The sequence below is a fragment of the Myxine glutinosa genome, chromosome 9, assembly GCF_964187855.1.
Source record: "Myxine glutinosa chromosome 9, kmMyxGlut1.1, whole genome shotgun sequence".
Taxonomy (NCBI): domain Eukaryota; kingdom Metazoa; phylum Chordata; class Myxini; order Myxiniformes; family Myxinidae; genus Myxine; species Myxine glutinosa.
Window position 1 is genome coordinate 64903540 of NC_136269.1, and position 14771 is coordinate 64918310.

Consider the following 14771-nt stretch of genomic DNA (forward strand, 5'->3'; position numbering starts at 1 on the left):
TTACTTCACGATTGTGAACTTACAGATTATATATTCTATATGAAACATTTAGCTATTCTTTGTTGTTGTTCTTTGAGTATTGCCATTTCCGTTTACGGAGACATCCTCGACGATCGTTTCAATCTGAAAAAAAACTTACAAAAAAATTAGACCTATGTATAATACGCACCTCTAACTTCAAAACGATTTTTGGGTTAAAAAAAGTGCGTGTTATAGTCGAAGTTTTATGGTAATAACATAATAATATTAACATTACAGTATTGCAAGATAATAATAATAATAGTACAATAATTGGCATCAATAAAAAGAATAACGTGATCCTGATCTCCCCCCCCCCCAGCCGTTCCCATAGACATATTTAAAATTATTTTATGCGATTGGAATAACTTCCTGGAAAAACGTTTTTTAATCTTCATCATGTGATGGTGCCTTCTTTCTTTGATATGGAGCATTCACTTTGTGCTGTGTTTATCACCACTCACAAGTTGATATGTTGTGTGTTGGCCAAATGAGATCCCACCCTTGGGGCCCTGTCTTGAAAGATTGTGACCCACTGTTTGTGTGGGGGCCCGTTGTTATATGGGGGCCCCATGAAATTGCATTGGTAACGCCACCTCTGATTGAGACCGAGATATAGAAGTGACATAAAATCTTTCTCCTTGAAGCAATCTCTATGTATGAAATCTTCAGTCGCTGTAAGAGATGTTATTATCTCGTGTTTTACTTGCTTTTATGCAAAGCAATACAGAAGTGATTCCATCACAGCAAACTCCCATTTTGTTTTATGACATGGTTCGCAGTCCTTGAAACTCCTTTAAATTTCTCTATAAATGAGAAACCATTTGCTAATATTGGAAAGTCCTGGAAAATCGAGAAATTGTGCAAATATAAATAATCTGCCACAACTCCGGTCAGAATTGTTAATTTCACCAGAAAGGGGAAATTACCAATATTTGCCAAATCTGAGCCGAAATGATGTCTCATGTGCCATGCATAAATTAGGTAAATGTTTATTACTCTCGATTCGGTAACTCCAGAAACTCCTGATTAAGCAGAAAGTAGCTACTTAGCATGTGCACTGCCGAAAGGAAGATAATTTGAAGAATGTCAAAGATTTGCTATTTTAATTCCTCATGGCTGAGTCACATCCACTACCCGGATTTGCACATGGAGTCCGTTCGCAAGGCCAGATGCATGGTCTGTGAGAACACATTAGATGGTGGGAAGATGGGGAAGCGCACTTAGAAGACATTTGAGAGGTGCCAAACACCATAGCATGGTGTCACATGTGATTGCAAATGACCGGTCCAACTCCCATATTATGGAATTTTTGACTCCAGGATAGGTACATTACATGGCCAAAAGTATGTGGACACCCAAACATTACACCCGTATGTGCTTGTTGAACATCTCATTCCAAAATCATGGGCATTAATATGGCGTTGGTCCCGCCATTGCTGCTATAGCAGCCTTCACTGTTTTGGGAAGACTTTCCACTAGATGTTGGAACATTGCTTCAGGGGTTTGCTTCCATTCAGCCACAAGAGCATTAGTAGGTCGGGCACTGATGTTGGGCGATTTGGCCTGGGTCGCAGTCGGCATTCCAATTCATCCCAAAGGTGTTCGATGTGGTTGAGGTCAGGGCTCTGTGCAGGCCAGTCAAGTTCCTCCACACTGATCTCGACAAATTATTTCTGTGTGGACTTCGCTTTGTGCATGGGGGAATTGTCATGCTGAAACAGGAAAGGGCCTTCCCCAACCTGTTGCCACAAAGTTGGAAGCACACAATCATCTAGAATGTCATTGTATGCTGTAGCATTAAGATTTCCTTTCACTGGAACTAAGGGGCCTAGCCGGAACCATGAAAAACAGCCAAGGACCATTATTCCTCCTCCACCAAACTTTACAGTTGGCACAATGAGTATGCATTCGGGCAGGTAGCGTTCTCCTGGCATCTGCCAAACCCAGATTCATCCGTCGGACTGCCAGATGGTGAAGCGTGATTCATCACTCCAGAAAACGTGTTTCCACTGCTCCAGAGTCCAATGGCGGCGAGCTTTACACCACTCCAGCTGACGCTTGGCATTACGCATGGTGATCTTAGGCTTGTGTGCGGCTGCTCGGCCATTGAAACCCATTTCATGAAGCTCCCGACAAACAGTTGTTGTGCTAAAGTTGCTTCCAGAGGCAGTTTGGAACTCGGTAGTGAGTGTTGCAACCGAGGACATAATATTTTTATACGCTATGTGCTTCAGCACTCTGCGGTCTCGTTCTGTGAGCTTGTGTGGCCTACCACTTCGCGGCTGAGCTGTTATTGCTCCTAGACGTTTCCACTTCACAATAACAGCACTTCCAGTTGACCAGGGCAGCTCTAGCAGTGCAGAAATTTGATGAACTGACTTGATGTAAAGGTGGCATCCTATGACGGCGCCACTTTGAAAGTCACCGAGCTCTTCAGTACGGCCCATTCTACTGCCAATGTTTGTCTCTTGAGATTGAATGGCTGTGTGCTTGATTATATACACCTGTCAGCAATGGGTGTGGCTGAAACAGCCAAATCCACTGATTATAAGGCGTCCTGTCCGCATACTTTTGGCCATGTAGTGTAGATATATATATACAGTCACGTGAAAAAGTAAGTACACCCCATATAAAGTTTTGACTTTTTCAACATATTTCAACATACAGCTATTTGATCTTCATTTCAACAATATTTATAGAAAAAGGTGATATAATATAACAAATATCATGAAACATTTACATTTTGTAGTCCATTGTATAATTTAAATAACATAAATGCAAATTTCGCATGTGGAAAAAGTAAGTACACCCCTACATTTATCACTACTTCAAATACCTAAAATTAGAATCAGGTGCACCAGCTCAGGTGCAAATGATTAGAACATCGTTGGAGAGGATCTTGGAGGAACCTGTCTTATTTAAACCTCAAACATTTAGTTTGGTTTGCTCTTTGTTGTTGAAGTGTGCGGCGTCACCATGCCTAGATCAAAAGAGCTCTCTGAGGCCTTCAGAAAGAAAGTTATCGATGCCTACGAGTCTGGGAAGGGATTTAAAAAGATCTCCAAACAATTTGAAATCAATCATTGGACTGTCCGGAAGATCATCTACAAGTGGAGAAGATTCCAAACAACTGCCAACTTGTTCAGGCCAGGCCGCCCCAGCAAGTTCAGCCCGAGAGCAGACGCAAGATGCTGAAAGAAGTCTCTAAGAACCCCAGAATGTCATCACGGGTCCAGTGTGTGAAATTGGGGCATATAGTTACCAGCCATTTGGGCTGGTAACTTTTGAGAGTTACCAGCCCGAAGAAAAAGTTACCAGCCCGAAGAACTGAGATGAAAATAAGGACTCAAATTGGTGCATTTTAGGAGTGTTCAGGAATATACTCCATAAAAACCTAATAGCAACTATAGGTCTTCTTGAATAATTAAATAAAAAAACACCAGTGAATAATATTTTCATGACACCAAATACGTTTTATTGTCAGAAAAGTGATGAAATTTTATAAAAAGTTTGTGCATAGATCGATCAACATGAGCAGGACAGTCACAGTTGATAACTTGATGGTGAGTTAAAGTAATACAAAGTTGAGAAAAACTTGAGGTCTCGTAGTCGGTCTATGATCTATCACATTTCTTGTTAGTTTTACATATCTTCCACGGCAGCCTGTAAGTCCTCAATGTCATCCAGAACCACGTCTTCGCAGTCAGTGTCAAGGCCGGACTCATAATCCGACTGTTTGTCAGCTGCTGATATTGGTTCCGGCAGACCAGCTCCCTCAGGTTCACCACCTGCAACAGCAGCAGCATCTATCTCCGTGACCTGATCCCGCACCAGCTCTGGCAACAAGCTGGCCCCTGCTCCGCTCCGGGTGAAGTTGGGCCTTCTCGTTCTCTTCTGGGTAACCCATGCTGGGATCCACTTCCGTTCTCTCTTTTGCTCATATTTCTGTTTTGTTTCTTGCCTTTGAGCGGCTGTTGTTTCCAATTGTCGTTTCTTTTCTGCCGGATCGTCAACTCCCGGTATAAATCGCCACATTGTTGCAGAGACTGATCAGGGTTTCCAGACTTCGACAGTGAAGAAGAAGAAGCAGATGCAGATACATACACAATTTCCGGTCATATCAAACTACGAAACAGACCTCGTGCACGGAATGGCGAGTCATGAAATGTAACTTGTATGCTGTCATACCACCAAGGAAAGCATTTTGAAATCTTCTTATTGGTGGGAACTATATGAATAAAGTATACTACATCTATAGTCATTCATAAATCTCCCGCATACAGCATATTAGTTCCGTTTCGTATATTAGTTAATTTAGCTCCGTTCCGTTTGACCAACGGAGTTCGTTTCGTACTATACAGCGAACCGTATATAAGGCGTATCGTCATTGGCTCTCGCTCGAATGGCACATCCAATCAAATACCACGAAAGAAAATATAAATGGCGTCGAATGTCAGATCCCGGATATAAACAAAAACAATTTGCAAACGCAGAAAAAAGTATTAATTTGAGGGAAACATGCATTTTTAACAGAAAAAGTCGATTTTAAACGAAAGTGGCGGGCAAAATCTATCCAGACCACCGGGCTGGCAACTCAATAAAGATACCACCCCGGGACAAAAGTTACCAGCCACGGGCTGTCGGGCTGGCGTTAATTTCGCACACTGCACGGGTCCTACAGGTAGCTCTTACCACAGTCGATGTCAAAGTGCACGAGTCTACCATTAGAAAGAGGCTGCACAAATTTGATCTACATGTGAGGTGTGCCAGGAGGAAACCTTTGCTGTCCAGAAAGAACATCAGGGCAAGACGAAAGTTTGTCAATGAACACCGAGGCAAAGACCAGCACTTCTTGAACAATGTGCTCTGGACAGATGAGTCAAAGTTAGAGCTATTTGGCCACAGTACCAGAAGACATGTTTGGCGAAAACCAAAGACAGCATTTGACCAAAATAACCTGATACCAACTGTAAAGCATGGTGGTGGAAATATTATGGTTTGGGGCAGCTTTTATGCACACTCTTACGATGTCTCTCCGACTTTCAAGGACCGACTGGACAACCCTCCCATCTACTTTCTGAATAATCCTCTCCAAGAAGTTCTGTCACTCAAGCTTTTGGGTCTCACTATCTGCCATGATCTTTCCTGGAAAAACCACATTTCCAAGCTGGCCTCCAAAGCCAGTCGCCGACTGGGCATCCTCCGTCGTGCGAAGTCCTTCCTTGGCACACCTGAGCTCCTCACCACATACAAGGCTTTCATCCGCAGCTCAATGGAATACTGCTCTCCCCTCTGGGCTGGTGCTCCTGCCTCACACATAGCTCGTCTTCACGCTGTTGAAACCAAAGCGTTCAGAATCATTGGAATCTCCCGCGATGACGCTATCTCCGACGGCCTTTCACTTACTCACCGCAGGCAGGTTGGTGGTCTTTCCGTCTTCTACCGACTCCTCTCCGGCCTTGCTCCCCCAGCTCTCTCTGGGCTCTGTCCCCCAAATATTCCTGCAGGTCGCACAATATCTGCCTGCAACCCTCTTATGGTTAAACTGCCAAAATCAAGACTCTCTGCTCACCTTCACTCCTTCATTTCTCTTTTCTCCTGCATCTGGAACAAACTCCCTCACTCTCTTCAATCCCACTCCTCCCTCCAGGTCTTTAAAACGGCTGTTCACCACCATCTCTTATCTTCCCCAATCCAAAACCTTGATCTTTTCTACCCCCGCTAATTTCACCCCAAATCCACTTTTTTGAGGTGACTTTTGTCTCTCCTGGAAGTCCTTGGTGTCCTTGCGTTTTATACCTATCCTGCCTCCCCCCAGGCCCTCTGCCTCCCACACATCTCCCGATGTCCCTGCCCTCAAATGTTGTGTTTGTGTGCTTCCTCCCCTTCTCTCCCCATCTTGTCGACCGCTCCCATTTTTATATACTTTGTTTACTTGTTTGTTTGATTTGTTTGTTTGATAAATGTTAGCTCTTTCACGAGCCTCGACTCTGTATACAAAAAAAAAAGAAAACAAAAAAAGTTTTGCTGCATCAGGGCCTGGGCAGCTCACCATCATAGAATCCACTATGAATTCTTCATTGGACCAGAGGGTGCTTGAGGATAATGTGAGGCCATCTGTCGGAGAGTTGAAGCTCAACCGAAGGTGGAAATTGCCACATGACAATGACCCTAAACATACCAGTAAATCCACCAAGGAATGGCTGAAAAGAAAGAAATGGAGGGTTCTGTAATGGCCAAGTCAAAGCCCGGATCTAAATCCCATCGAGATGTTGTGGGGGGATTTGAAAAAAGCTGTGCATGCAAGAAACCCCTCAAACATCGCACAGCTGAAATAATTCTGCATGGAGGAGTGGGCAAAATTTCTCCCAGTCGATGTCAGAGACTGGTAGACAGTTATAAGAAATGCCTACTTGAAGTTGTTTCTGCCAAAGGGGGCAATACCACCTATTAGAGCCAAGGGTGTACTTACTTTTTCCACATGCGAAATTTGCATTTATGTTTATTTAAATTATACAATAGACGACAAAATGTAAATGTTTCATGATATTTGTTATATTATATCACCTTTATCTATCAATATTGTTGAAATGAAGATCAAATAGCTGTATGTTGAAATATGTTGAAAAAGTCTAAACGTTACATGGGGTGTACTTACTTTTTCACGTGACTGTATATATACAGACTTGGCATTTAATATGGAATATTTTTTTTGTGGGGGTGAACTTACTTTTCAAGATGACTTAGAACCAAAAGTTCATTGGAATTATGTTGAAATTATTCCAGATTTTGTTTATGTGACCTTTAAAAGAAACAAAAACCACATTTGACATTTCGAAGCAAATAAATTGATCCTTGAAAGTGATGTAAACTTATATCGAACTCAATTCACGGACAGTACTGTGTTAAACTTTTGTACGTTTTCCAGAAGTATTTCTTTATTTTGCACATTAGCCAAAAAAAATTTCAACAAAAACAAAAGCTAAATTATGACTGGGACAGTAAAATTACAGTTCAGTACTTCGTGTCACCCCCACGAGCATTCAGGAGAGCACGTACACGTCGAGGCATGCTGTTCACGAGATTTGCCAAGGTTTGGGCAGGAATCGCTTGCCATGCAGTGACAATCGTCTGCTGCAATTCACGCACAGAGGTAGGCTGCTGGTCCAAGTTGTCGATTTGACGCGTTAATTCTGCCCACAAGTTCTCTATCGGATTCATATCCGGGGACATGGCAGGCCACTCCATATGCTCTACACCACGGTCAGCAAGAAAGTGTTGGATCATGCGAGCATGATGAGGCCGTGCATTGTCATCTTGGATGACAAAGTTTCCTCGAAAGGCTGCACGAGCAAATGGAAGCAATGTTTCTTCCAGAATGGCCCTGTACTTGAACTGGTTCAGGTTTCCATTCAGAACAACCAGGTCAGTCTTGCCCCCTGCATGAAAAGCAGCCCAAACGGTCACCTCACCACCTCCAGCTTGGGCTCTTGGCACTATACAATCTTCGTTGTGGGCTTCATGCACTTGTCTGCACACTCGGACGTGGCCATCTTGATGATAGACCAGAAATCTACACTCGTCACTGAAGGTCACGTGATTCCAGTGTCCTGGCTGCCATTGACGGTGCTCTCTGGCCCACTGCAATCGGCGCTGGCTGTGTTGTCTGGTCAGGCATGGCTTTCTCAGGGGACGCCCGGTATGATAGCCTGCTTAAACCAGTCGTTGGTTGACTAGCCTTCTGGATACAGGCACATTTGTCAGTTGCTGCCACTCAGCCCTAAGCCGATTAGCTGACTTGGTATGGCCATTGCAGACTAACCGGTGCAGCTGGCGATCATCTCTCCTTGTGGTTCTGCGTGGACGGCCTGGCCTAGGTATTGGAGTAGGGACACCCCTCTGAGCATTTCGTTTCAGGATCTTTGACACCTGACCTTGAGTGATGCCATACTGCCGAGCAATAGCATGCTGTTTCATGCCAGAATTTCGTAAAGCCACCACTCCATGACAAACAGCATTGTCAAGTTGACGGACCATCTCCAGAGGAAGCGGCAATAACTTTTGTAGATGTGCAGCAGTTGTTTTCCACTAATGCAGAACGCAACAACCCTTATATACCTGATTGTGAAGCCTATCGTCAAATGTACGTGTCCTTACATTTTGTCACGCCAACTTTAATATAATCCTGTTATTGACTTCTTGCTGCGAAAGACAATCAGTGACATGGTTCTTTCAACAAAGACATCACCAAAGGGTAAAAGAAACTCACCAGATTGATATGCTGAGTTCATAAAGTAAACCCAAGTCAAGAAAAAAAAAGATTCCATATATATATATATATATACTGATATATATATATATATATATATACTATATATACATATATATATATATATATATATACCTATTCCATATATATATATATATATATATATATATATATATATATATATATATATATATATATATATATATATATACTGTATACACACACACACACACACACACACACACACACACACACACACATACACACACACACACGGGCTGTGACTTGAGTCCAGTATTAAGAGCCAGCATTGCCGCAAGGGGAGACCTCAGACTTCAAATGGGGTGTAATTGTTGGTGCGCATTTGATACGCACTTCAGTGGCAAAGCTGCAGAAGTTGCTAACATGTCACGATGAACTGTCTTGAAGGTGATGTTAGCCTGAGAAAAATAAGGACAGACATCATCAAAGGGAAACAGTGGGCAGAAACGTATGCTTGACAAGCGTCATGCATGGTCATTAGTCCTGACCGCAAAGCGAAATATGAGAGCAATGGTGGGCAAACTGGGTACAGAGTTCAATGTCGGTCATGAATGCCCTGTGTTGTCTAAAATGGCCAGAAGGGAACTTTGCAGGGTGGGGAAACCATCGCTGGGTTGCTTTGCACTAAAACCGCTCGTAACACTGGCAATGCCCAGTTGTGGGTCCATTGGTGCAAGAAGCATCGGCAATGGTTTACCGAGCAGTGGAGGAATATGATATGGTCTGATGAGTCATCTTTTGCCATGTTTTCAACGAATGGACGTGTGGCGACAGCCCAGGGAGCTCTATAGCCTCAAGTGCCTGATTCCAACAGTAAAAGGTTCTGGTGGTTCCATAATGGTGTGTGAAGCTTTTTCCTGGCATGGCCTGTGTCCAGTCATTCAATTCGAAGCAGGCGTTATGCAGCGTTTTACGTTACCATCCTGAGCGATCATCTGCATCCCATGAGGCAGTCTTTCTTCCATTCTGAGAGGGGTGTCTTTCAGGACGACAATGCTGCTGGTTCACGGAGCAAGTATTGCCACTGGATGGTTTGAGAAGTACGAGGACCAAGTTACTCATCTTCCAAGGCCCTCCCAATCGCCAGACTTCAATTCTATAGAAAATGTGTGGAACTATCTGGATAGGTGCCCAAGACAGCAATTTCTGCCTTCATCATACGGATGTGAATTGGAGAACTTCCTCAAGGAAGAATAGTGCCACATTCCTGCAGAACATTTCCAAGTCCTTGTTGACTCCATGCCATGTCGTCTCCATGTTTTCCTTGAGGTATGTTGTAGCCCAACTGTATGTGTTGTATGTTGGTACCAACTGTATGTCGGTAGCCCAACAACCTACAAATGTCTTTCTGTTGGTGTTTCCATTTCATTTGTCCAGTACCTGTAAATGGCAATGGACATAGCATTCAAAACAAAATGCGTTCTCATATCCTTTTGATTGGTGAGAGGCTGGCCAACTTAACACACCATGTGTGTACCCATGGTGCAGCATCTGTCGGCACTGTACCAGGATGGAATTTTTTGTCAAAATTCAACTCTGCCGAGCATGAAAATTGGAACAGATTGCTCACAGGCCTGTTCACTACTAAGGAGATGCCATCCCAAATTTATTTTATAATGCACATGCTAAAGCTATTCAAAGAAAATCACTCAAGTATTTTCATGAATGCAAGTCCTGAAATAAATAGTACTACCTACCTTTTTTTTCTTCTGGAAATGCCCACTGATATGTTTGAAGTTGCGATACAATACTCCTTCCTGATGTGAAGTTTTCTTAAATTTCATCATTTGGATTGGTGGCTGTGTGTTTCGCTGGAATTTCCCATAGTACTCTATATTGAAGACTTGCAGTGGTGTTTTGGCTTGTTTGCACTTGAGTGGCTACTTATATCCTTTTCCTTTCTTCATATTCTTTGCCTCTCGGGGATGGAGCCGGTCCAACGTAAATGCTGGTACGGCCAGACAGCAGGTAGGAATGAGTATGAGGGAGATCCATGCTTATTGTGTAACCTAAACGGGTGACCCGTGGGCAGATGCTGCCCCTCATTCTTTGTTTCTGAACCATTCTTCTTGAATGGTGTTTCGATGTGTTGAATACCAAGGGAGTTTTGGAATTTAGTCTCTTTTATGAAATGCAGAAGACATTTTATCATATAAGTGTTGGTTTCCACTGAAATTGAGGCCCTATTCTGGTTTACATTATGCAGTGATAAATCTGGTAGCACGTACATTGACCAAGATGTAAATATTGTTTCATTAATATGCTGCAAAACAATATTGATCATGGAGGCAAAATGAGAGACAGGTACCAAGTCAGACTTTCAGATAAAGGGAGCAGGCGTATTTGAGTGACAGACCTGTAATGTTAGCCAGAGAGCAGACACACTGAGGGACAGGCAAGGGTGCAGAGACAAAAAGAGGGGAATGAAAGGGCAGCTCTGTTTTGCTTAAACACTGAATATCTAAAAGTTGCCTTTAAAGTGTTACTTTGCCTGGTTTTGATTTTGGGGATGGGAGGGGACTAAATTTAAAGGATTGCTGCTGAGAGAAAACAAAAACGCTTGAACAGTGTGGAATAAATAGATGCTCTTTGTTGCGTCACATTTGTATCCCATTCTCTAAGAGTCTAAGTGCTCTAACATGTGGTTAAGGGGCATGGTTAGCTTCTTCATTTCCATGTGATCTGTTTGAATCGTTAATATGTCAAAGGTTTTGTCACAATTTTGGCATGTCGGGCCTTGTGTGCGCGCACAGTTTTGTGGCCTCTAGATTACAGCCCATTGAAATCTGAACCAGATGTCCATTGCCTAGGTTTAAGGGATCGCACATCCAAAGAAGACTCCTGTTTTGTGACTACTAACTACTCTTGGAACTATGTAGATTTCAATTGTTTGAGGAAGTAATTCATTCTTTAATAACCGCCTCACCTTCTCTATTTTGTTCATTTCACATAAACTTCCTCGGTTATCTGGCCATAAGACTTTGAGCTGAAATGGGCTATTCATTTATTATGTAGACAAAATTGTGAAACATTGTGCTCCTCAACCCCAACTTCCCCCACATTCCCCCCACTCTCCCCCATCCACAAAGTGTCTCCTCATATTCTGATCTTTTTCACACTTTTTATACGCTTTGGATAGCCCCATTCTCCACTCTCTCCCCTACTTCACGTGGCAGGTCTACAAGAGCTCCGCATGGTTGTTGTTGTTGTGATTCTTGTTTGGGGTCGATTTTTGAAATGTGCACCCATTGGTCAGACAGCTGCCGCACCCCACCCACATTTATTGCTTGACTCTACCCACCATGGCACCAGACGAAATAATATGGCCGCCATCTTGGTTTTCTGGTGGGCCTAAGACATCAGGACTGTTGGCCTCTGCTGGTTATACACTGCCCGGGTTTGTTGCGTCAGATTTTGTTTGGCTTTGTTTGGGTCGAGTGTTACGAGGAGGGACCACTGAAAATCTAATCGTATGTCGAAACATAGGGGCAATACCCCTGGCACTCACCTGGTAGAATAAACAGTATATTGCACTGACTAAAGGTATTTTAAACCAATTTCAATGGTTGCTGGAAGACAGGGCAGCATGTAGAATCATACTAACATAATCATAAAACTTTAAACAAACAAACAAAAAAATACCTATTTTAGGGGGCAACCCCCCTCCATCCCCCAACACCATAGACCCCCTTAGACTTAGATTTTCTTTGTGCCATGAACAAACTTCGGTACATCACGGGTGATGAAGGTTGTGGTCAAGTTTCATCGAAATAGTGTGTGTAGTTTCAGAGGAAAAAGCAAAGCAAAAAAAGTACGCTCCTCCCTAAAGCTGTTCCGGTAGTAATTTTGTGTTGAACATCAAATGATTTCCATCGGCGTTGATAATCTCAATGCGGTCCGTATGTGTCTTTTGTTACGACTTCCACAACTGAGTAAAATGCAGATAAAAGAAGATAAAAGCTGTACCATCACTTTGCGAGTCATCTGCTCAATTTTTGGGTTATTTTCCGCATCAACTTTTGTGTCCAATTTATTTGTTATACATAAAATACATGTGCAGTAAACTAAAAGTGTGAACGAGATGTCACCACGTTCGCTTGTAATTTGCGTACGCTTGTAATTCAAAAATTACTTAACGCATTCTGTACATTTTCGGAAATAGGAGAGGAAAGCGATTTTACTCCAAAAATTTCAACAGTATATTGATTATTAGCATTTGGGAGTCGATTTAAGAGTGGTGAGGAAAAATACAGCAGGCTTCAATTTGGATAAATCGTGGGGCTGAGCGTGAAGTTGCCAATTCTACAGAAAAGCACGCAGCCAGTCGGGAAAGAAGTCAAACGATTTTGGTGTAATTTGTTTTTTTTATATTGCACTTTTTTGAGGCCAATCTGCTGTTTATTTTTTGGGGATGATTTCCCGACATTGATGACATTCTTGTCAAGCATATTATTAATTGACGAAGTAACTTGAATGATATGACAGGCCTAAGTTTGATCCCATTGGTGGAAATGAAACGATGTTCTGGCTTGAAAAAAGATATTACCAAGATGAAATAATGTGACTTTTCTTCACCTTGAGCAATATCTGCTACTTTTTTGTTTTTCCAGCACTGACTTGCAAAAGAGCAACCCATCGCACAATCTCACTGATGAAGAAATTTTGGCTTTTGTGACGGTAAGCACATTTATTTGTGTGCTTGAGAGGTATCTTGTAGAAGTCTGTTTATTTTATTTTTTTAACTAACGAAAGATTGCCAGAGGAATGCTGAAGTTTTGTTGAGCATATGGACTTATTTTTGTGCCACAAAGCCCTCTTTCGTTGTTTTGGAACGCTTTCAATCTTTTTCTTTTTTTTGGTGATAAAAAAACAGATTAACTTTCTGCTTCCCAGTAGTCTTTTTAACAATTGTCTATTGAAATCCAATGCCCGTGAGTCCTTTCAAGTCATGTCTCTTTTCTTGGATTCTTTGCGCATTCACATTATTAATTGTTATGAAGTACAATACTTGAGCACAGCACGGCTCCACATTTGTGGTGTAATCCTCAAGGCCAGTTGTGGTCCAGCGAAATATGCTTGCATACTTACTCACCTCAAGCTTCAACTGCTGTACCTCACCTGCAAAGATTACTTTTTGGTTTCATGCAATACATTGAGCATTTATTTTCTACTTGAGCGAAGGTGTATGGAGAAAACTTTATAAATTTTATTTTGAACAAAAACTAGACCGATCGTCTAACAATGGCAGAGCCGAGCATTTGACACTTTATTGAAGAGAATAGTTTGACCTGGGTGGAGATTCCAGTCAGCAGTCAGCAAATAATAGTTATTAATTTTTTTCAATAAATTCCACATTCCCGAGCCACCTTCAGTCGAATGTCAGGCATTGACAGCAGGTTCGTGAAGGACTTGGACAAAAAGAACGTACCTAGTCTGAATGTTGCTATATCCAGTCAATGGCGAAACTGCAAATGGGAAATCCATGAATGTCACGGATGGAAACCCTTACGTCATTTCCTCATTCTACTTTAAACTCAATATCTCTATATTTTCATTCCAAACAACAATTCATCGTTCCAATCACAAATTAGTACGATAATATTAATATAACAAAATATAATGTTAAATCACGATTATATTGAGATATTATCAAATCAGCAAACCAAATATCAAATGATTTACTCGACTGTTCACTTCCGGATTCGGGATCAAGGTCCGTGTTGATCGCATTTCAAAATCATAATTGTATTGAGGAATTTCTGAAACCTCCTACCTCCCTTAGGACACCCGCTGGGACCCCAAAACGTTCCACAGAAGGTTATTATGTTTCCTTTTCGTAAAATGTGCAACTGTAATGGTTACAAAATTCTGTCCCTCTGTCATGTGACAAGATCCTCAGCTCTGATTGGTGACCGTTTGTGAGGGACATGCATACATACACCAGACGGACAGACAATTACTGCTCCAGATGGTATTGCCCGATGGGCTACGCCTTAAAAACATTGACTCATTGAACAAGTCGATACAAAATATGATTCAAATCTAACTCTTTATTACAAAGCATTCACTCTCCAGTTGTCTTGCACGATGGCGCAGAGATAGTGCACTCGTGTACCTTTGAGCCGTATAATCTGGGTTTGATTCTTCATCTGACTATAAACTGCTGGACTGGTGCTTCACAGGCAAGGTGTTGCATCATTGAGATTGTACCGTCGAATAGATGGACAACGAGGTGGGGACCCATCTGATAGCCTTAGTTTGTGGACATTAAACATCCCACATTGTTTTTCGAACAGAGTAGGTGAGGTATCAGCAACTTGGCCAAATTTGATTCCGCACACTAAACCACATGGGATGATGCGAGAATGGCACAACTGTTCCCCCACCCCTCTCTCCCCCAGAAAAATGGGCAGACCTGTGTGTTTAAGTCGTAATTTAC

At 42.3% G+C, this 14771-nt stretch overlaps 1 protein-coding gene across 3 annotated transcripts in view; it reads left to right on the forward strand.

Annotated features, from left to right (window-relative positions):
- Positions 1-14771, forward strand: part of TTC27 (tetratricopeptide repeat domain 27) — a 169856-nt gene that overhangs the window by 31102 nt on the left and 123983 nt on the right. For all 3 annotated transcript variants that reach the window (XM_078784402.1, XM_078784403.1, XM_078784404.1), the window contains exon 9: positions 12943-13009. In XM_078784402.1, coding sequence (XP_078640528.1) covers positions 12943-13009 — 67 coding nt within the window. The remainder of the gene's footprint in view (positions 1-12942; positions 13010-14771) is intronic.